Source organism: Lepidochelys kempii, chromosome 24, assembly GCF_965140285.1.
Source record: "Lepidochelys kempii isolate rLepKem1 chromosome 24, rLepKem1.hap1, whole genome shotgun sequence".
Classification (NCBI taxonomy): domain Eukaryota; kingdom Metazoa; phylum Chordata; order Testudines; family Cheloniidae; genus Lepidochelys; species Lepidochelys kempii.
The window spans coordinates 5,934,557-5,956,548 of NC_136403.1; the positions used below are offsets into that span (position 1 = coordinate 5,934,557).

General features: G+C 54.2%; 1 protein-coding gene across 2 annotated transcripts; it reads right to left on the reverse strand.

Annotated features, from left to right (window-relative positions):
• Positions 1-7,692: 7,692 nt before the first annotated feature.
• On the reverse strand, positions 7,693-21,287 carry ANKRD34A (ankyrin repeat domain 34A). 2 transcript variants are annotated; one of them, XM_073323041.1, is made up of 3 exons: positions 20,861-21,287; positions 18,693-18,847; positions 7,693-13,151 (listed from the first exon to the last, which is right to left on the reverse strand). In XM_073323041.1, exon 3 carries the CDS (start codon positions 13,058-13,060, stop codon positions 11,471-11,473), a length of 1,590 nt encoding a protein of 529 aa, XP_073179142.1. In that variant the 5' UTR covers positions 13,061-13,151; positions 18,693-18,847; positions 20,861-21,287; the 3' UTR covers positions 7,693-11,470. The 2 variants fall into 2 exon arrangements, with proteins under 2 accessions (XP_073179142.1, XP_073179141.1); XM_073323040.1 differs by lacking the exon at positions 18,693-18,847.
• Between the last annotated feature and the right edge of the window lie 705 nt (positions 21,288-21,992).

The window sequence follows — 21,992 nt, forward strand, 5'->3', positions numbered from 1 at the left end:
GACGAGAGCAGACACTTGCTGCTTCTTTGACACATGCTGCTATTTATCTCCTGTGCGGATGCTCATCAGGCCTCATAAGCAGAGGACACACACGGTCCAGCCTGTTCAGGTGTTTCCCCACCGGCAGCCGCATGCTTTTGAAGTATGCTCCCGTTGAAGCAGCTGGGATGGTTTTCAAGACGGGTTGTTTTTCCTAAAAGATCTGTTCCCCCCAAGAATGATTTCAGGGCATGTTATCCAGGAGGTCAGACTAGATTACAGTGGTCCCTCCCAGCCTGGGAATCTACGACACTCGGAGGCCAGGGGGAGGAGAATCAGGCCCCGGTGCAGTGAGAGAACAAGCTGTATTTCTCCCCCTCTGCCCTGTGACTCTGGAAAGAGAGAGATGGGCCGGCGCAAAGGGAATTGCAGCCGTGTTCCCCAAACCGGTGAGCGGCGCTTTGGAAGATACAAGGTCGAGTGCAATGGGCATGGGCTTGGGAGTCCGCTCCCAGATCGGGCAGGGAGCGGAGCTGTGAGATAGCTGAGCGAAGGGTTCACGCCTCTGTCCCGGCAGCTGGTCCTGGGCAGAGCAGAACAGCTCAGGGAAAATGGCTTATGCGTGGAACATAAAGGAGGCTGGGAGTGCAGAGGTGAGGGCCACCCCTGCTGTCTCCGGGCTTTCCCCCCAGCTCCGTTCTGGCACCTCCCCTGTTAGCAATGTCCCCGGCACCCCTAGTTCCAGCACCTCTGGCAGGCCCAGCAGAACTTTCTACCGGCAGGGGAAAGCTCTGTGTGGAAGATGGAGCTTTCCCAGGCTGTGGGATGAACCCCTCTGGGGAAGAAAGATTGTCCCAAACCTCATCCCCCGGCTCCAACAGCCCTGGGGCGCTCCTCAGACTGGCCTTTGCTAATATAAACACAGAGCAGTGCACTGAAAACAAGAGAGACCCTACCAAAACCACTCCACTGCATGCATCATTCTTCCCCTGCCTCAATTTCCCCAGGGATAATTCTCCCCTCCCTTCCTCTGTTTACACCAGACCATGGTCTATTGGCCCGAGCAGGGAGCTGGGAGCCAGGACCCCTCCTGGTTTTTATTCTGGCTCTGTCACAGACTCACTGTGTGGCCCTGGGGAAGCCTCCTCATTACTCTGGGACCACAGAAGTGTTATCCCAGGGGTGGATTTAGCCTAAGAGGCCTCAGTTTCCCCATCTACAAAATGGAGATGAAATTTAGCCACCTTCCCACACTACAGCAAAGTGTTGACTTCCAGGTATCGACGTCCAGGCACACACATATTCGTTATGGAAACAGCCCCTCCAGATAAGCCAGGGCCAGCCTGGAGGCCAGTCCCCAATCTCCATAACAGGCAGAACTGAACCCCTGGATCCACGCAGCCCCCAGATGTGGGGAAGCTCCAATCTCAGCCCTCTGAGTCAGTCTCTGCCCCTGAACCAATTCATTCTGTGTCAGGTCATTCGTATGAGTCCCATTTCCTGCTGGATCCCACATCGATGGCTGTTCATAGTGAGGGTTAAAATCCCCTTCCATCTCCAAGCTGTGTCGACACCAGGTTCTTGGCAAGAGCTAACATACCGAGTCGGGGGGGGAGAGGGGGGAGGCATTTGTGTGGCTGCTAAGCTGTATTGACGAGATGAAATAGCGGTGGATTTCAGTGTAACATCAATATTCACATGAATGGATCCACCCCTAGGGACAACTTAGAGCAGGCCAGAGCCAGCGTCCTAGATTCGGACATCATGACCTACGGGAAAGCTCCGATCCCCATCTAAGCCCCAAGAACTTGTGACACTCCTTGGCAACTGACGTCCTTTCTGCTGCTGCTCAGCTACTGTCTGCGAGCCCCTCTTCGTGGCCATGGCTGGTGGAGTCCCTCCCAAACGGGCCTGACTTCAAATAGCGCAAACAATAGGGTTGCATTGAAACCATGCACGGTGTTCGGGATGTAGCAAGCTCAGTTAGAGCCACCAGGTGGCAGCATGACTCCAAGAGAGAGGAATGGCCTGTCCCATGCTGGAGGCGGCAGATAAGGGCCTTATTGGTCCTGGAAGGGACATGCAGTGATGGGAGGGGTGGGTACGGATTTTAGTCATTATATGTGGGTGCGTTTGTCTCCCCGTTCCCACCCGAATCCTTTCTGGATAATGCAAAGAGCCAGTCAGGGCTTCCTGTAGGAGCCACGGCTGTTCCTCTGAAACCTGATACCAATCAATGCGGACTTTCGTGCGGTACCATCTGTTCCAAAGGGCTCGGCAGACGCTGAAACGCAGCCACCTCTGGGGTGGAACGCCGCAGCTCTTTAACAGCCTCCCAGCCATGCGGCCCAGGGATCGCTCACCCAGTGTTGAAATGCAGCCGCCCCTGGGGTGGAATGCCTCAGGCGCTCAGTCGTGCTCACCAGCGAGAGGTGAGGATTTAGGGCAGAAAACGAAAAAGAATCCTGCATACAAATGAAACAGCAGGAGGGGCTTTTGAGAGTCCGAATGGAATTATTCAAGTTGGAATCAGGACAGGGCACCAGGCTTCCCAGTAACCTACCGCTCAGGAAATAGTGCCTTGGGTTTATTAGCCTCAGGCAATCCAGGCCTTAGCTTTGTGCCTCATCCTAGGGGTATGTGCGACTATTTTACAGCTATGCTGCTGCCATGTCGACACTTCTTACATCCACAGAAGGGGGGTTCCTGTCGGTGTAGTTAATCCCCTTCTCCATGAGGCCGATAGATTCCTGGGTCTCCCAGCCAAGCACGAGAACCCCTGCCTAGCAGAGTGTCCTATTGGGAATCCAGGACGTGGGCGGGCAGAGCTCGTCCACTACAAAAGGATCCCCCCCCAGCCTAAGGGGGAGATCCACAGGGCCTGCCTAGCAGAGTGTAGTAGGGCAGCTGCCCCACTCCAGTAGAACAAGGGCTAAAAGCAGCCCTGGGGAGGGCTGTGGCTCTGAAAGGCTGATTGGGGAAGCAGCCACAGCTGGGGCCACACGCCAATCAGGCCACAGCTGGACCTATAAAAGGGCTGTGAGCCAGGAGCTGAGTCTCTCTCTAGCTTTGGAGAGAGGTGGACTTAGCTGCCTGAAGGAGCAAAGGGTACTGCGGACAGAGCTGTGCTGGGGAGCTCAGGCCTGGCGACCTCTCAGGCTGCGGCCTGACAGGAAGGCCCAGAGAGGTACTGGGTTGCAGGGAAAGGCAGTGGGTCCAAAACCCCCTTGCCAGTGATGAGTGGTTTATAGACTGCAGTCTGCCCCAGTGAGCGGGGGCTAGATGATGACTGGCAGTAGCCACTGAGGCAAGGTGGGGATAGAGGGTTGGGGTTCCCCTGGGAGGGGAGGCTCAGAGTGGGGGTACTGTGGAGGGCAGAACCCTGAGGAAAAGGGGCACCAGAGTCCGGGAGGGATGTGGGGGCCCAAGGCAGGCAAGCCACTGGCAGAAGGAGGCGCTCCATCTGCTGGAAAGCTAATTCCCAGGATGACCAGCAGGAGGTGCCACACCAGTGAGGCTTCGCTTCGCTACACAGAGGCAATGAGCTTGCAGCCCAAGGAGGTCCAGCCATAGGCCACAGCATGTGGGAATGCCACTGCTAGGCAGGCGAAAGGGAGCGGGGATCCAGGCGGAGACAGAAGCCCTGGATTTTCCACTTCTTAGCATTCCCTTTCCTCTCTGCCTCTTGCTCCAGATGAGTGGGTTGAGCCGAGGATGAACAGCTGTGTGGGAGGGAAGCGGGTCAAAGATGCTGGCCCAGCAATCGGGACACCCTGGTGGGGAGCGAAAGCAGCGTGGCAGGTGGGTTGTGCATTAGGGAGTAGCATCGCAGGCATGGACAAGGCAAGAGAGGCACTATTCCATCTACATCTCGCGTGGCAGGCCTCCTGCCAGGAGCGGAGACTTTCCCATGAGGGCTGGATCGTTCTAGGATGGGGTTATTTTTCTGGGGGGGTTGCGTTTGTTTCCCAGAGCTGTGCTGTGCAGAGTTGCCCACGGTTGCTGCAGCATGTTGCAGAGGAGACGTGCACGCTGCGTTCTCCCCCTCCCGCAGACGTTTGGAGACCTAGTACACAGCGATCCCACGTCTAGCCATGCCAGCTGTGCTAATGGCTTGGGGAACCAGTGTGCTTCAGGACCTAAGTAGGACACATGCTGGGGTCAGCCAGGATTTGCCTCTTATCCCCATGTATATAGCTGTGTACGGTAGGCCCAGGGCAATTTAAACCTTCCTCTGAAACACTGGATGTTGGCTGCTGCTGGAGCAGGGACACTGGCCTGGATGCACCAGTGATGGGGGTCTGGCGTGGCAGGTGGAGGGATGCTTGACTAGAGGGGCAGTGCTCTGATTTGGTGCAGCATGAGAGAGGATACGGGACTCAATGGACCAGTTATCTAAGCCAGCATAGGGAGGAGATCATAGAATCCTAGACTATCAGGGTTGGAAGGGACCTCAGGAGGTCATCTAGTCCAACCCCCTGCTCAAAGCAGGACCAATCCCCAATTTTTGCCCCAGATCCCTAAATGGCCCCCTCAAGGATTGAGCTCACAACCGTGGGTTTAGCAGGCCACTGATCAAACCACTGAGCTATCCCTCCCCCCAGTGGGGTCTAAGGATTGGATGGGTTTGATCTGGTGCAGCGGGAGGAGGGATACAGGAAGAGATGGACCGGTTATCGTATCTGGCATAGGGAAGAAGCAGGAGGATACTGATGGACCAGTGGCCTTTCCCCAAGACCTTCTGTTCCAATGCAAGGCCACTAGGTGGCAGAATAACCCCCATCCCCAAGAAGACTCGGGTGCGAGCCTGGCTGAGCTATGTTGGGCTTTTATTCACTGCTATGTGAAGACCAAGAGGTTCCCCTGACACCCCCAGCTGGGAGGCTGGAATTATTTCCCCCAACCGAGTTCTTCTCCGTTCCCGTCTCTCTGCCTCGCCCGCCACCCCCGAGTGGAGACAGGAGCACCCTGGCCAGCAGAAAGGCAGAGCTCGGCAGAGAGGGGTGTGGACCGGGGGTGGAGGGAGGAGATCAGACGCTGCCCAAGGCAGAGACAGCCGGTGGCCTCGCCAATACAAGTCTTGCCACCTTTGGGGTGGAATGGTGACCACACTCACAAACATGACTCACTTCGGCTCAGAGTGGTTCCACCCCCCATCCCCTCGTTCGCTAAATTGGGGAGGGTTTTGTGACCTAGAGCAGAGCTGGTAGGTGTTCTACTCAGCCCTGTGGATGGGTCAGGGTCATTAGCCCTATGGTGCAGGTGGGGAAACCGAGGCACTGAGCAGGGCCACAGCTCTCCAAAGGCTATGCAGTGAGTCAGTGGCAGAGCCAGGCGTCTTGACATCCAGTTCCCTGCTCTAGCCATTAGACAGCGCTCCCCTTGCCGCATTGGGATAATAACTTGGGCATCCTGATGCTGAGTTCCTCTGCTCTAACCATTAGACAGCATTCCCTCGTGGGATGGGGAGGTGGACCCAGGAATCCTGCCTAGCTCAGAGACGGGTCTGAGGTGCGAGGGATCGGCAGAGCATATGAATATGGACGGCGGAGCGTGTAAGTCCTCTGCCTGCCTTTGGCAATATTGTATCCAGCAATCAGCTGATCAGAAGGCTGGACCATGCCCTAACCTAACACACAGCCCATCTCCGCTGCAGGGGCCTGTGTAAATACACCCAGCTCCATTTCTAACAGGGAGCACTCGCTCTACGCTTCGCCTATGGGCTTTCAGCCCACTGGGCCCCTGAAGCTCCTACACGAGCTCTATGCAGAGGAGTCACTTCCCCCCAGCCCCGAAAGGGGATGCTGCACACGGGGAAGGCCTGACGCTGCAGGCTCGATTCCTGGTATTCATCAACGAGCCCTGGTCGCTTTTGTCCTGCCCACCTTTTTGAGCTGCGTTGATCACATGCTTCCTTTTTGCGTCCTGCCCTAAATGGCTGCGCAGGGGTGCTGCCGCATTCCTCCCTGGAACTGGCAGCATTTCCGCCCTGGGTGGGATGGAGGAAGGGGATTCCTGTCTAGATCTCAAATCGCGTTGAGCTCTGGGGCACTGCATTATTTCCGATTGTCCCTTGCACGGCGGGTCAGGAGCTCTGGTGGCGACTGCATAGCATCGGCTGAGATAATAACCCCACATATGCTAGGGAGAGGGGTATTTTCAAAGGGCCTCGGTGCTGAGTTAGGGACCTAATTCCCCTTGAAAGCCAATGGGAATTAGGTGCCTTGTCAGGAACTTCTGGAAATCTCACCCTTAGTGGAAAGGATTTAAAGCTGGACTGAAACGTCTGTTTGGATCCAAGCTTTCCCCTGAGTCGGCGGTTGCCTGGATCTGTTTTGTTAGCTCCCCTCTGAAGAGGATGGAGACCGTGTGCCTGGATGCCTGCCTGGGGCTGGAATGGTCCCTGGAAGCAGCAGCTGGTGCCTGGACTCTCGCCCTGGTTGGTTTCTCTGGGCGTCACCAGCTCTTGGATGGAATGAGTGAGCTGCCTCGCCACCCCCAGCGGTGCTCTGAGGCCTGGCCTGCCCGACACAATTCTCGGGCTAGCTCTGTACTTGTAGGCCCCCATCACCACTATGTCAGGGCAGCTGCAGAAACCAGCTTGCGTTAAGCAGGTTCTGATCCACAACAGCACCCACGCTGCAGCTTCTCTCCCCTACCTGTGGCACAAAGGGATCTCACTCTGGTCTCATGCCTCCCGCTCTAAGCACTGGAGCTGGGATGAGAACCCAGGCATCCTGCCTCCTCTTCGTCGGCTCTAACCGTCGGCCTACATTTCCTCCTAGGACTGGGAATGGACCGCAGGAGTCCTGACTCCCAGCCTCCAGACATAGGGGAACAGAGCCCCAGGAGGGCATGAAGGCAGAGGGCGACTCCTAGAATGGAGTTGGGTCAGTGCTCCCACAGAGACAGCTGGGAATCGGGAGGACTGGTGGGCACAGTTACACACATCTCTGTGTGGACTGCAAGGCCCTGGATACCCCAAAGACAACCAGGGGAGGGTCATGACCTACCTGCCCTTCCCACATTGCTAAATGCAGAACCTGGCTACATAGATCTATGACCACCATCACCCTGGCATCTGGGCAGCCCCAGAACCAAGCCCGGGCTCCCCCTAGGGAAGGATATGTGTGGGGAGGGTCCTGCTATGGAAACGATTGAGAACCTCTGAGCTACAGCCTGGATTGTCAGGGAGGATGCAGCTCAGAGACACATGCAGGAACTGGGTTACGTGAAGGAGGGAAACTGATCGCGTCACAATATGCATAGGGTGTAGAGACCTCCTGCTTGGCCACAGTGGATGAGATGCCACCCAATGCTCAGGAATATTCCGCACTGGCTAATTGATAAAGGGGTAGAAGTTGTTTCAGTCAAATGTCCCCTCGTCCATCGGCTTTTGATTGAGCAAAACCCAAAGGGACTGGCCGCCTGGTTTCATCCAGAACTCTGCAGGTGGGGGAGCGAGCTGAGAAACTGACCCTGGTCTACTTCATGATCTGCAACTGATTTAAAGCAAAACATTCCCTGTGGCTGCCTTTAATACACCCAAGGTGGGGATGGAGGGGTAATACACCCACCCACCCGCCCATGCATGCAATATACCCACGGGGGGGATGGAGGGGTCACACACACACCCCCACCCCCCAGTAATCAGTTCCTTTTGTGCACGTTTTTTATCCATGTAGCCCAGTGATGCTCAGACTGAGGCTTGGGAACCGCAAGTGGCTCTTTAATGTGTCTCTTGCAGGGCATGATAGTAAAACACTGGGTGACTTAATTATTAACCCATCATGGTGACTTTACATTGTCATTAACCAATTGTATTCTTATTTTATTGACTACTTAGTCATTTTGCGGTGCGAATAAAATATATATAGTAAATGGATCAATGAATTCACACTCCTGTGGCTCTGTTGGGTGCTGCTGGTCGCTAATTTGGCTCCTGAACCCTGGAGGTCTGAGTATCACTGAGCTAGAACTTACTAAGACAACCCCCTGTCGAGGAAACCACAGCCCAGCAGTTTGTGCATTTGGCCAGCACTCTGTTTGTGCGGTCATAGGCACAGGGAGCAGGGTGTGGCACTGGCTGGGAGACCCTAGGGACTTCCAGAGCTAAAAGCAGGAGCAGCCTGGGCTAAAGATGACCCCTGGGGGTCTACAGCTGATGGGGATTTCCCATCCTCGGGGAAAACTTGCAGTTTCAAACTTTTCTTGTCCCGAATTGGAACCTAATCCCCAAATCTCAACAATTATTTGCAAACCCAGTTCTCCCCCCCCACTTCCCCTTCCCCCTCCCCCGAAATCTTCTTGGCGGATATTTTGTTTTGGTAAATTCGAAACGTTTTTTTTCAATGTTGACCTTTTAAATGTCAAAACTAGACAATAAGCTTAGCGGCCAAAGGAAACGTCCTTTTGAGCTGAAAGCCGGAAGCGTTCCGTTCCGAGGCTGGCGAAAAGGGACGCTTTGACATTTTCAAAACGTTTTCATCTCTCTTTTTTCTAAATGGAAAAATTCGGCGGACTTGACACCTTCCTGTGGGACGTTTCGGTTCTGATGAATCAACGCTCTCCGACGGCAAATCGTTTTGTGGAATAAGTCCCACCCAAGCTAGAACTTAGCTGGGGCAGTAGCAGACAGGTCCTCTGTGGATCAGACACAGATGGAGACCTGTACTGGAGGCTCACCAGTGGCTTCTAGCCACACATATACTGGAGACAGACGTGCTCAAAGCAGTTTTGATGGCCTCTGAAATCTCAATGTGAATTTGTTTCCAAATTTCGCAGTTGAGCTCCATCCTTCTAACCTGCCGACTGAAAACCCCAGATCCAACCCCTACAGGTGTCCCAGATACAGACTTGAAACCATACTCACATGCTGTATGTTCTCTGACATACACAGGCAGAGAGGGCATTCGCCCTAGTCGAGAAAGGCCCCATGTATCTGCAGCAAACTAGCCCCCAAATCCTGCAGGAAACTGGAAATCCCAGAGCAACATCGGATACACTGAAATAATAAGGTTTCTATTAAACTAAACATGGCACAGGCTAACGCAATCAGCACAGGATAAAGTGTGCTAGCTAATCCTCTGGCCAATTTAATCAAATGCTGCCCCTATAATTTTAAGCCCAAATTCTCAGCTGACGTCAGTCAAGAGAGGCACCGATTTACACTAGCCAAGAATATGGCCCTTCATTTTCAGTGTGCTGCAGAATTTTGTAACAAAAAAGGCATAAGTGTTTAGCAGGAGCAATCGGGAGAGGGGGTGGCATGGGGTGGAGCATGTTAGCAGTTGAACTGGGGGCAGTTGGGGGCTTTTGGTATCTGAGGATTTAATTGGGAGTTGTGAGATACGCACATTAAAATGCAACATTTCTGCTCAAATCAGCAGTGGAATAGTTAACAATGTTGTTGTCAGTTTGGTAGTCAGTAGGTTTCAGAGTCAACACCCAGTTGGCATCAATGGGTTCACATCTCTTAGAGTGATCATTGTAGGCTGTCTAAAGACTAGGTCAGGCAAATTGGCATCAGATACATGCCAATCAGGGAAGGTTGGCTTAGCTGCCACAAGGGCTACAAGCGTATTTCTGCAAACAGAAAAGGGAGCACAGCACGGGGGCGAGTTCTGCAGAGTAGCAGATACACAGGGCCCTGATTACAGTCTCCTTGTGCTTATAGGGAGACCTGTGCAAGTGTTAACTCCCTTAGTTAACTCAGACTTTGCAGCATCACTTAGGGAAGTGCGGGGAAACCTGAGCACTCTGCAGCATCATAGCTTCGTAACTAGGGGCCAGATCTTCCCACTGGGAGTCAGGCACCTAAATACCTTTGAGGACTTGGGCCTAAAGCCTTGTCTGCAACGGGATTTGTTTGCACCACTGCAGTTACGCTAGTGCAAACCTCTTGTGCTGACAATCCACGGCTGTGCCGCACGGCCAAAGAAGCACAGCGCCTCCTGGTGGAAAAGCAGGGTAACCCATGCCAGTGCACTGGGTCTGCACTATGGGGTTGGCATTGGGTGTCTATTTGCCTATTTACACTGACTCAGTCCCCTCCCTCCCCCTGAAATGGTTTCCCTTCTCCATCGGTGACGCTCTGCTCAATCCCTCACTCTGTGCCTAAAGGGTTTATTCCAGCCCTCCCACCAGTGTTTGGGGGTAACTTCTTGTGCGTCCCCAGTCATATTGCTTTGTCTAGGGGGGGTGGCTCTGCCAGAGACTGAATGCTAAATAACTAACAAATAGGATGTAGCATTTCCAGAGCACCTCTGAGCCAGGGATCTCAAAGTGCTTTACATTCCCTCCATTTGACAGGTGGGGAAAACTGAGGCACGGAGCGGGAGCGTCACTAGGCCAGAGTCACCCAGTGAGTCAGTGGCAGAGACAGGTAGAGAACCCGAGTGTCATTAGCGCCCAGTCCTCTGACCACTAGACAACACTCCCCCTCCTGGAGCTGGGAAACAGTGCCCCGTGCCTAAAGTGCTTCCGTTTTTGAGTGCTCCAGCCTGAGATGCCTCAAAGGGGCCTGGTTTCCAGTAGGCGCACGCTCAGCGCAGTTGGTCGTCCCAAATCTCTAGCATTTTTGCAAATGCAGCCCTAGGTCTCCCTTTGCTGTGCCCGCCAGACAATGCTGCCCCCTCAGAGGTGGGGAGAGAACCCAGGAGTCCTGACGGCATTCACACTAATAAATAGGATATTGCAGGGAGCAGCAGGTGGGGTGCAAGGCCACCGGGGGTGGGGGGTGTCTGTCTCTAGGATCACTGCCGCTTCCTTCCAGGTCAGAGAGCCGTGCAAACCGAGCGAGGCTGCCTTTGGCTTTGAACCTGGATCAGGCACAAACTGCTGCTGGAAACTGGAAGAGGCTCCGGCTGGCCACGTTCCTGATCTTGAACCCAAATCGACCCTTTCATTCCCTTTTTCTTTCTGCTCCTCTGCATCTCCAGGCCGTGCCCGGCAGGACCCGGAGGGACGGGACCCACGTGCCTCCCCTTTGTATTCCTGACTGGCGCGTGGGAGCAGCCATTGGAAGCTGTCATCGTCCCACTCCCAATGTAGGCCAGGTTTCCCAGCGGGCTCCGGCCGCTCTGTGGCCACATGGCACAGTCATGGGCGGTGATGCTTGGGGGCCTTCCGCTGCCCGGCTGTGGCCTCAGGGCCTCCACCGAAGGGGCACAGCGCCATCCCGAAGTTGGTCGCACGGGGGATCCTGGCCCAATTGGGCCACGGCCCAGCACTGGAGTGCTCCTGTTCCGGTCACATTTCCTGCACCCTGGGCGTGGCCCGTGGCTAGGATAGATACACGAGTGCACAGCAGGGTGGGGGATACACAGCAACCCAGACACAATGGGCTCGCCACCCAGGATGGGGTTGGAGAGATGGGATGGGTGGGGGGGTGTCTCCAGCTCCTCCCCACTGCAGGAGCAGCAAATGGGATGGGGGATAGAATAAATCTAGGCCTCTTCTCCTCCTTTCCCGGGTTGGGGCTTCTGTCCCTTTAACTGGCCGAGTTGCCCTGGGCCAGCATGTTCTGGAAATTGACCAGCTGCTTGATCTGTTCCGTTTGCATAGAGTGCCGTCTGAACAGCTTCTTCTTTGCCTTGGGGGAGCTGGGGGCCATGGGGATGAGGCCCCTGTGCACAGGCGAGGGGGGCCGGCCGTTGGCCCGGATGTCAGGGATGGGAGGGTGGGGGTTGATGTTGAGCCGGGGCAGGAAGCCAGGCCGGGTGTGGGCAATGTGATCCAGGAGGAGGGTCCCCGATCCCCTCCTCTCCAGCAGCCCCGGGGAGCGGCGCCGTCCCGTCATGGGGGACACGGCGCTGGGGATGCTCTCTAGGGACTCCCGGGAAGAGCTGGCCGGCAGGGTCAACGGGGAGGCGTTGTATTTCCTCCTCTCCAGGGAGAGGCGGCCTGAATCCGGGGAGCTGGGGATGGAGTCCGGGCAGAGGTGCGCGTCTGACTCGCAGTGCTCCATGCGGGCCAGCTTAGGGTGCGCCATGCCCCGCAGGCTGGGCGCCGGGGCCCCCCCACTCTCCTGGGCCTCAGGGGCCGTGTTGCGCCGCGACAGAGGCTGGTGGAGGTGGCTGAAATGAACCTTCTCAGCCCAGGGTGCCTCCGGGCCCAGGGCCTCTTCCCCAGAGCCCTGGGGGGCCACCGTCTTGAAACCGGGGGGCTCCTGGCCCTCGATGCTGTGCCTCCGTGACAGCACGGGCCTCTTGGTGATGCTCAAGCCGTTCATCTCGGCCGTGATCCTCTCCTCTGGCGTCCGGGCCTTCTCCAGATGGGAGGCGGCCAAGATGGAAGGCGCCACCAGCCCCCACGGCTCCGAGTTGAGTCTCTTGAGTTGCCTCGCCCGGCCCTTGGGTGGCGGGGCCGCCGGTGGCTGCTCCACGGAGGCCTCGGCCTCCAGCCCCTTGGGAGGAGGCGGCGGGGGGCAGGTCAGCCGGGTGGCCATGGTGAAGTTGAAGACGTCCCTCGCCTCCTCCTTCTCGCTGGCCCCGGGCGACTGGGTGGTCTTGACTTCGATGTCGGAGGGCGACATGCACAGGGCCGGTGACTTCTCCTCCAGACCCGGGGACGGGGGCGAGTTCAAGTACTGTTTGGTCTTCTTGGTGCCCAAGGGGGACGTGTCGGTGGTGATGATGATCACCTCCTTGCCCTTGGCCTTGCAGGCGTCCAGCAGCACCTGCAAGGTCTCCCGGTCGTCCCGGTTGATGGCATACACCAGGGCCGATGCCCCCGCGTAGTCCCGGGCGCTGGGGTCGGCCCCGTGCTCCAGCAGGACCGAAGCCACCGAGGGCCCGGCCCGGTCGGCGCAGGCGTGCATCAGGGCCGTCTTGCCCGTCTTGTCAGGGATGTTGGGGTCGGCGCCGTTCTCCAGCAGATAGCGCACCATGCGGGGCTTGTGGTGCGGGTCGTCATAGCGGGCCAGGCAGGCGGCGATCAGCGGGGTCTCGCCCTGGGCGTTGCCCTCGTTGATATAGGCCCCGCCTTCCAGCAAGAGGCGGGTGAGGCGAAACTTGCCCTGCCAGACAGCCTTCAGCAGGGCATTCCCCTCCGCGTGCGGCATGGCGGCTGGGTCGCTCATCGCCAGGCGGGGCCTGGGGCCGGGCGGTCTCGTGGGGGCAAGCCGGGGTTGTGGGAAGCGGGACGGGGCATTGCACAGGCAGCGCACCTCCCTGGACAGAGAAAGAGAGAGAGAGGGAGAGCACATCGTGAAATCTTACATTGCTACAGCATCGTTCGTCACCAAGCAACCCCTTCACCACTGAGATGCCACCTCTGGGCTGCAACGCAGCAGCTGGTTAATCGCCGCGGAGCTGGGCTTCACAGTGACTATGCAGCCGGTGCTGAAACGTAGCCTGCTCTGGGGTGGAACGTGGCAGCTGTTTAACAGCCACACAGCAAGGCTGCAGAGAGATCACACTACCACTGCTGACATAGCCCACAGCCATGCTGCAAAAGGATCACTCACCCAGCACTGAAATGCAGCCAGCTCTGGAGTGGAAGAAGGCAGTTGTTTAACAGCTGCGTAGCAATGCTGCACAGGGAACACGCACCCAATACTGAAATGCAGCAAGTTCTGGGGTGCAGCGCGGCAGCTGCTTAAAAGCCACAGCAACGCTTCACAGGGATTACTCACCCAGCACTGGAATGCGGCCACCTCTGAGGTGGAGGAGAACCATAGCAGTGTTACACAGGGATCACTCACCCAGCACTGAAGCACAGCCAATTCTGGGGCAGGAGAGCTGTTTAATGGTGTACCGCAAGGCTGCACACCACTTTAGGACAGGAAGTGAGGGCTCCAACAGGTGAAGCTAGGCAGACAGAATCTCCTTACTCATACTGAAATTGGGCCTGGCTAAGAAGTGCCCTGGGATTTTTAAGGCTTCTGTGGGACATGGCCTCAGTTTCACACCCACGTGTCTGGCTGGCAGGCCCCCTCCTTCCACATCACCTCTGCGCCCATATTCAGACTTCCCAGAGAACAAAGGCAAAAACCAGTTGGGAATTCAGCAGCTTCTGCTGCAGAAAAACCCACCTTCGTCCCACTCTGTTGTCAACGATGGAGCAATCCAGACAAGATTAATCTCTAACTCTTCTCACTGGTGGGTCTCAAAGGAGGGGAGGCTTATTACCCCCATTTTACAGATGGGGAAACTGAGGCACGGGGCATTCCCCAAGGTCGCCCAGCAGCAGAGCTGGGGATAGAATCCAGGTTTGCCTGAGTCTCACTCACCCTGCATTCATGGCACATGGGACAGCTCTGGGGCATTATCCCACTCATCTCTGGTATAGCTTAATGCACTGTCCATGAAGCCAAACCAGGACCTAAGCAGGTGGTGGTGCTAGGTTATTTCTTCACACCATGCACAGCCAACCTGTGGAACTCATTGCCAGGGGATCGTGTGAAGGCCAAAACTCGAATGGGCTTCAAAATGCATTAGACACGTTCATGGAGGGAAAGGTCCATCGATGGCTATTTGCCAAGACAGGCAAGGAGGCAACCCCATGGTTTGGGGGTCCCTAGCCTCTGACTGCCAGGAGCTCGGTGTGGACGACAGGGGATGGATCACTCGATGATTGCCTCTTCCGGTCATTTCCTCCAAAGCACCTGCCAGCAGAAGACAGGATGCCGAGCTAGGTGGACCATTGTCTGACCCAGGATACCTGTTCTTATGCAGCACGGCCCTCCTCCCTTTCGCTTCACCGCAGCCCAGGGTAGGTTCTTGCCTACCGTGAGGGATGCTCCCCACCAGCCATTAGCAGGTCTCCAGAGAGTTAAACTCTCAACTCACATGCACGTGCCGTCACCGAGTGCTGGCAGAGCCCCCTGGCTTCCCATCCCAACCTGCCTGCCTGACTCAAAATCCTACCAGCTGGCGCCCGCGTGGAAAAGGGTAATTAATTCAATGTTGGAAAAAAACAAGTGAACTAATCAAAAGAATTTTGGCTGATGAGCGCGTTCCCCTCCCCCCTCCCCCCCGCTACCCCCCCCCACAGCCGCCCCCAGCCCCTTCTGCCCTGGCAGCTGGTGAGCTGGTTGGCTGGAGGGGCATTGGAGAAGGGCTGCCGGTCCTGCCTAATTCACCAGAAATATCTCGCTTGGGGGTGTAGGTGACACCATGTCTATTGGTGCCAGCTTGCGGAGTCCGATGCAAACAGGGCCAGCTTGCCCGAAGAGCTGCAGGCTGGATTGCCCCCGGCCCCGATCAGGGCAAGCGGCCAGTGTAGGCACCTGAATAAAATCCAGATTTCCCAAAGGCCCCTGTGCGGGTCCCGCTGGGACACAGATGGGCAGCAGCTTTTCAGAAGGGCCCGGCTTCTGGTGTGCACAGCTCTTTGGAAAAACCCGGCCACGTGTTCTGCCGGATTGATTCACGCTGCCTCCCACCTGGGCCCACGTTGGGAGGCAAAAGAGAGGCAAGAGGGGTGAAGCAGGGAACGGGGCGGGGAGGAGAGCATGGAAGAGTGCCGGGGAAGAAGAATGAGATAGATGGAAAGAATAAGTGGTAAGGGAAGGTAAAGAAAGGGGGAAGGAACAAAAAGGCCAGGAGGAGGTAAAGAGGGAAGGAGCGATGGAGGAAAGGCAGGGGAAGAAGAGAGAAAAAGGGGCCTGGAAGACGGAAGGTGAATAGAGGGGATGCAGAGGAGAGCCGATGAGCAAAATAGAAGAGAATAAAAGAGGTGGGGAAAGAGAAGAGGAAGACAAGGAAAGCTAATTAGCAGGGCTAACGAGCAAGCAGCATCCTACAAATCATCAGAGGCTGGCGCCATCCACTGACCCGGTGCCCCGGGGACCAGGACCTGATTGAATCACGGATGTTGAGCGCTGCGGATTAATGGCACCAAATGGGCCTGCTCAGAGCTCTTCCAGTAAGAGGCAGCAGGCTGCCTGTGGTTAAAGCCCATGGCACTGGGAGGCAAGCTAAGCAGTGCTGGCTGGGGTTATGACTTAGATGAGAGACCGCTGCCCCCGGTGGTGTTGGTGACTCAATGGGGGGTGTCCTTCTCAGAAGGCCTCACCACATGTGGTCATTAGCAGGCCCCTTCTTGCTAAAGCTGGTGGCCTGATCGCAGCACGACCGGGGTAGTCACTGGCCACAATGATCTTTGCTTCCTATCCTAAAGCGCTCGGGAGTATTCTGTCCTGGAAGGAGTGTTGTCCAATGGTTAGAGCAGGAGACTGCGAGCCAGGACTCCTGGGTTCTGTGCACAGCGCTGGGAGAGAGGGGTTAGAGTAGCTACACTGGGAGCTTGGAAATCTGATCCAATGAGACAGAGCTGGGCACTGAATCCCTGTCTCCTGGGGGGTGGGAGGGGGTGAGAAGGCGCAGTGTGACCAAGCATAGGGCTGTGTGTAACAAATGAGCAAGGGAAAGAAGATGTGAACGTGTAATGTGGTGAGCGTTTGTGAATGTGTGAGAGGTGGAAGACGTTTCTGTAGGTACAGAAGCAAAAGATTTACTCTCAATATTTGTCTCCTGAGCCCACTTTTGGGCCGGGTCAGATCCTGGGAAATGAACTGTCATTCTCATGTAGCCTTCTCAACCCCCCCCCAAAAAGCGCAGCCCCACCCCGAAATAGCTCACCTCTCTCTGCAAGGATTGGACGGGTCATTAATTCTGCCCAGGATAATTAGTTTGTGCGGCTGGCTGGACCGGGAGAGAAGTTGGAGGAGGCCAGTTCAGGCCGGCAGCCCCAGCTGATGGAGGGGAAAAGCGGGAAGATTGAAAATAGATGGACTGGTGTTTTCTGTGGGATTTAGATGGTCAATTCCCAGTGAAACTAATAGGAAGCGGGCATCCAAATACTCTCAGCAACTTGAATCATCTCAGCCTTCTTCTCTAATCTTCATATCTATCTATCTACCTAATCTTCGTCTGCATCTCTCTCTCTCACTGCATCTCCAGATCTAGCTGTCGCATGAAACATTTCCTATAGTCTTTCAAATTAAGCATATTAGAAAGGCTTGCACGTCCCTCTGAGCCAGTGGAGCATTCATTTTGAGAAAACACTGGATTAACTCGCAATGACTAGCTCTGTTAAAGTGTCATTTCAAAACCCATCCATGTGCTGCAATACAAAGCCGGGGGAGGGCCCTAGAATCATTTGTCATTTGTCAGACAACGAGTGAGCTGCCAGCTAACCCACACTGAGTGACCTGCTTTATCTGTTTTGTTATTAGCACCCACTAATTTCCTCATTACTTCTAGATTTAACTCAGCTTTAGTCCCCAGAGCTTTCACCGGTGTGGAGAGAGGGAGGAAGGAATCTAGGTTTGAGCATGGGCCCGGGCATCAGTGTTCCTGGGCTTTATTACCAGCTTTCACAGGCAGTGCACACTAGTGGTTAAAGCGGGCAGAGGCGGTCTGATGATCAGAACTCCCTGAGGGGTTTTTTGTTTTTGTTTTTTTACTATCTGTAGCAGGGCATGTTGTATAGCAGTTGGGCTGGGAATCAGGACTCCTGGGTTCGATTGCCAGTTGTAGGCCAGAGTGCAGTCTAGTGGTTAAAGCAGGGGACTGGGAACTCCTGGGTTCTCTCCTTGGCTATACCAAATCATGTCCTTGCTCCGTGCCTCGGTTTCCCCAGCTATAGACTGGGGCTCACAGCTACTCACCCACCTTTTTCAAAACACTTTTGAGATCTCTAGCGGGAGGCGAGGGATTTTCAAAGAAATCTAAAGGAGTTAGGTGCCAATTGAAAAGCCCAACTGAAAAGTGCCACATAAGGGCCCGATCCAAACTCCATTGAAGAAAGCAACAGCCTTTCTATTGATCCTAGCATGCTGCGGCTCAGAACTGAAGCGCGATGCACTATGATGAGGGTTTTATTTCTGACGGATTTTATCCTGAGCAGCCGCCAACATTTCAGTGACACCAAAAGGCATGCGGGAGAAAACGAGTCGATCGATAAGAGGCCGCAAGCACTGTAATTTCTGCACATCTTCCCTTACAGAGAAGCATCCGGCCCCCAAGATGTCAGAGGAGATATTGACCAGCAAGACGCTTCAAAAATGAGGCATCGTCCTCGTGCGTCAGTTTCTCTCCTCTGGACCTCACCGTCACAAGTCTGGAAGCAAGAGAACGCAGCAACTGTGGGATGCTTTTGCTCCTCTTTGGAACAACCCCCGCTCCCCACACACCCCATGTTGAGGCCTCCAGGAATAGACCCAGAGCTGTCAGTTTCACCATTTAAGGCTCAAATCTGCCCCTTTTTTCTCTTATTTTTTGTCTTATCGCTACTTTCTGGGGGCTTTTTCGAGGGGCTGGTGCTGGGAGGGCCTCTTGGGTGGTTGGTTGTTATTATTTAGAAATAAAAGGAAGTGATTGTGTCAGATTCCCAGCTGGTGTAAATCAACATAGCTCTGTTGGAGTCAGTGGGTCAGATTCCCAACTGGTGTCACTGGGCCAGAGCTCTGTGGAAATCAGTGGGCTGAAGGCTCAGCTGTTGTCAATTAGCATTGCTCAAGTGACTTTCCCAGAGCTGTGCTGATTTGCACCTGCTCAGGATCTGGCCCCTGGTGTCACTAGCCTGGGATGTTCTCCCTGCCCCCCACCCTTTGCCAAAGGAAACCCAAACCGACCTTTGGGCCCAATCCTGCACAGCCTACCTGAGCCAACCCTGATGGGAGCTTGGCTCCAGGAAGGCAGGCAAAGTTGGACTCTTACAGGCTGGACCTGCTACCCTTGATCCCACAAGTAATCCTTACTCACCTGAGTAGCCTCAGTCACTTCTATGGATTCACCCAGATCGCTCACCAGAGTGAGGGTTGTGGCAGTAGGAGCCTTGGGCCTTGATCCAAAGGCAGGGCCTTTCGACTGACTTCATTGGACTTGGGCCCACTTCAGTGTGAGTCTCCCCTTCTCCCCTGGGGTTAATGGAACTGTTCAGGGTTCATGGATTTTTAAGACCACAATGGGCCATTTACCACCACCATAGGATTGAACCCCTTCTGACTTAAACATCCTAAACAATGCCCCTCCCCTCTATCTATGTAGTTTGCCCTCGTCAGCATCCCAGCCGTGCTCTTCACAATCACAAATGGGTTTTAGCCTCTCCTAGGGATTATCGCCATTTTGTAGGTGGGGAACTAAAGGCCCAGGAGAGATGAAGCAACTTGACCAAGGTCACACAGAGAATCTGTAGCAGAGCCAGGAATTAAACCCAGATCGTCTGGGTCCTACTCGAGTGCCCTTCCTGTGAGACCATCACCCCTTCCACCCCATCTACTATCTCAGTTTCAAGTCAAGTGTTGATACATTGTCTTCCACACTGCTTGGGGAATGAATGAGAAATTACCTCTCTCATTCCTACAGATTCTTTCCTGAGCTCCACCATAGGAAATCTATGAGAGCCCTATATCATATCAGGAAAATCCATCTGTCATGCTGGGGTGTAATAAAGCAGGCAATTTCATCTCGGGAATCCTGTAAACCCTTCATCATTTATTGTCCAGGAATGCAGGCTAAATAAGCTACGGTCTGGTAAGATCTCACTCTGCTTGTCCCCATAGGACCTCTAAGTAGAAAAAGCCATTTTACCTTTGGAATCTTTCAAAGACAAGTCCTGTGCTTTTGGGTGAAAAAACCACAGCCTTTTCCAGATGAAGCAGCCCTTTTTTTCATTTAAAAAAACCCAACCCAAATCCCTGCAGAGCAATAAGGCTTTAGGAAACAAAGGTTTAAAGCTCTGACACGACGTTGAATATCAAGGCATGCAATGGATGAAAAACAGAGAAAACAAAGAGGGAAAAGCCAGATAGATTCTTTGCCTCATCTTTGCATTTGTGGGTTGCAACTGGAAAAGGAAGAGATTCGGTTTTCGGCAAATTGCTACCGAGGTGAACTGGGAATGCCTGGTGGATTTCAGTGTAGAAATGGTCTGATTTATTGGAATCAAATTTATTGGAATCAAAAGTCTTCCAGGGATCCTTTTTTCCATTTCAGAGGTAAAGGGATTTTCTTGGGGGTTATGAGAGGAACCTAAAGAAAATATTCTGGTCTAAATTAGCAAGAGCTTTCACCCACGTTTGCTTACATAACCACATAAGAATGAAGGCAACCTACTGAATGGAGTGAGAGAAATTATCTCTCTCTCTCTCTCTATCTATATCTGGAATTTAAAGGAACTTGTGATGCTGAATATTACAGTTCAGGGTGAGTACAGCCAGTGAAATACATTTAAATCAAAGGCTAATTCTATTACTGTTCTAATTCTATTAAACAGGTGGATTTAAAGCAATACACCAGCTAGTGGCAATAAAATGTGATTAGATTTTAATATAAACCAGATTTCTGGCTTGGTTTGGATCAGCAGAATAAAACACCAAAGGGACCAGATGGGTAAGAGCAGAAAGACACCTGTGTGGACATATAGCCACAGAGACATTCACGATTAGTCTGATGAAAAAGAAACACATTTAATAAGAATGACTAATTAATCATTCATTAAATAAGTGCAGCCAAAGAATCCCAGAGTTCCAATGCAAGCTGGGTTGTTCTGGAAACCAGTAGCCATTGAGGAATGGGATTTTAGGACAAACGGACAGTGCATGTGACAGACAAGATCTTCATACTGTCCAGGAGGCTTTCTCTCCCATCCCTGTCTGCATTTTAGCCTAAGCGCAGGACCCATGCGCTGATCCCCGACCAGAAGCAACGGTGGTGCTTGCTGCTTTCAGCACCCGCTAGCTGCTCTATCATTCTTTTATAGCCCGCTCTCCAGAGGTGCTGGAACTAGGGGGCTGCCGCACCCCCTGGCTTGAAGTGGTTTCCATCATATACAGGGTTTGCAGTTTGGTTCAATGGCTCTCAGCACCCCCACTACACACATTGTTCCAGCCCCCCTGCTGCTCTCTTCTTTTTTAAAAGCGGGATCGTACCTGGCGTGGTTGGACCCTCTCCCGTCACCTGCTGCCGGCTCTTCTGGGCCACATGCTTCCTCCTCACCCCCGGGAAAGCGGAGCAGAAGCCTGCAGAGTTTTCATGTCTTGAGACCTTTGCTCCCCTTTTGTGCATTGGGTGCGTGCGGGTGTTTAAAGGAAATCGACCCCATTCAGCTTGAGACAGGGGGATAGACAAAGCGAAGCCAAATAATTCAGTCCATCAAAGCCCTTCTCTGCATTTTTTTTAGCAGCATTTTCCCCCTCCCCACTCCGGTTGCAGCCCTGCCGATAGGTGACTGAGCGCCGGTGTTTTCCACTTACTGCCACAGCCTGACCAGCTCTTTGCAGAGACACAGCCGTGCTGCTATTTTTAGCTCCATTCCCATAGACCAGAAGTAGCTATTCCATTCAACTACACAGAGCGATCACACTGCACCAATATACATGGGAAAGGGGTCCGCCTCTTCCACTCCCCTCTCCGCCCCCCACCAGTGCTTAGGAATTTTGCTCAGCCCTGGTCTAATTCCCTTGATCTCGCTCTGTAGCAATTTGGTGGCACTCTCCATGTGCACAGTGGGGGGGTGATGAGAGCCACCGAACCAAACTGTAAACCCTGCATATGATGGAAACCACTTCAAGCCAGGGGGGTGAGGCCGCACCCCTACTTCCAGCACCTACGGCATTGTCTCCTTAGGATGCTGGGGATGAGTCCAATGCATGCTACTGTACTATAAATATCACCCCCTGGCCACGGCAGTGCTGGGCGCGATGAACCCTCGATCCTTTGCTGCCCTGCTCCTTTGTGTTTCCACGGACACCCTTGCCAAGTCACCTCATTCTAGGAATATTAGGGCCCTGCATGGTAGCACCGCCTCCAGGCCTCAGCGGGGATCAGGGCCCCATTCAGTGTCCGTGTAAGGGCCTCTGCAATGCCCAAGCAGCAAGGGGCCCCCACTCGCCTGGTGATTCAGTTACTTGGCCTTGGTGGCAAAGCAAAAGCCAAGGTGAAGCGCAATCCCTTCCCCCCCAGTGTGATGATGCAGGGGTGCAAACCCTGTCTAGTGTGTTGGACAGCAACACCGGTAGCCCCCCTCCACAACTGAACTTTGCAGGGGGGCTGCTGGAAACC

What these genes read in the sequence shown, in the direction of transcription:
- ANKRD34A (XM_073323040.1), bottom strand. Translation starts at nt 13,060, where the DNA reads ATGAGCGACCCAGCCGCCATGCCGCACGCGGAGGGGAATGCCCTGCTG.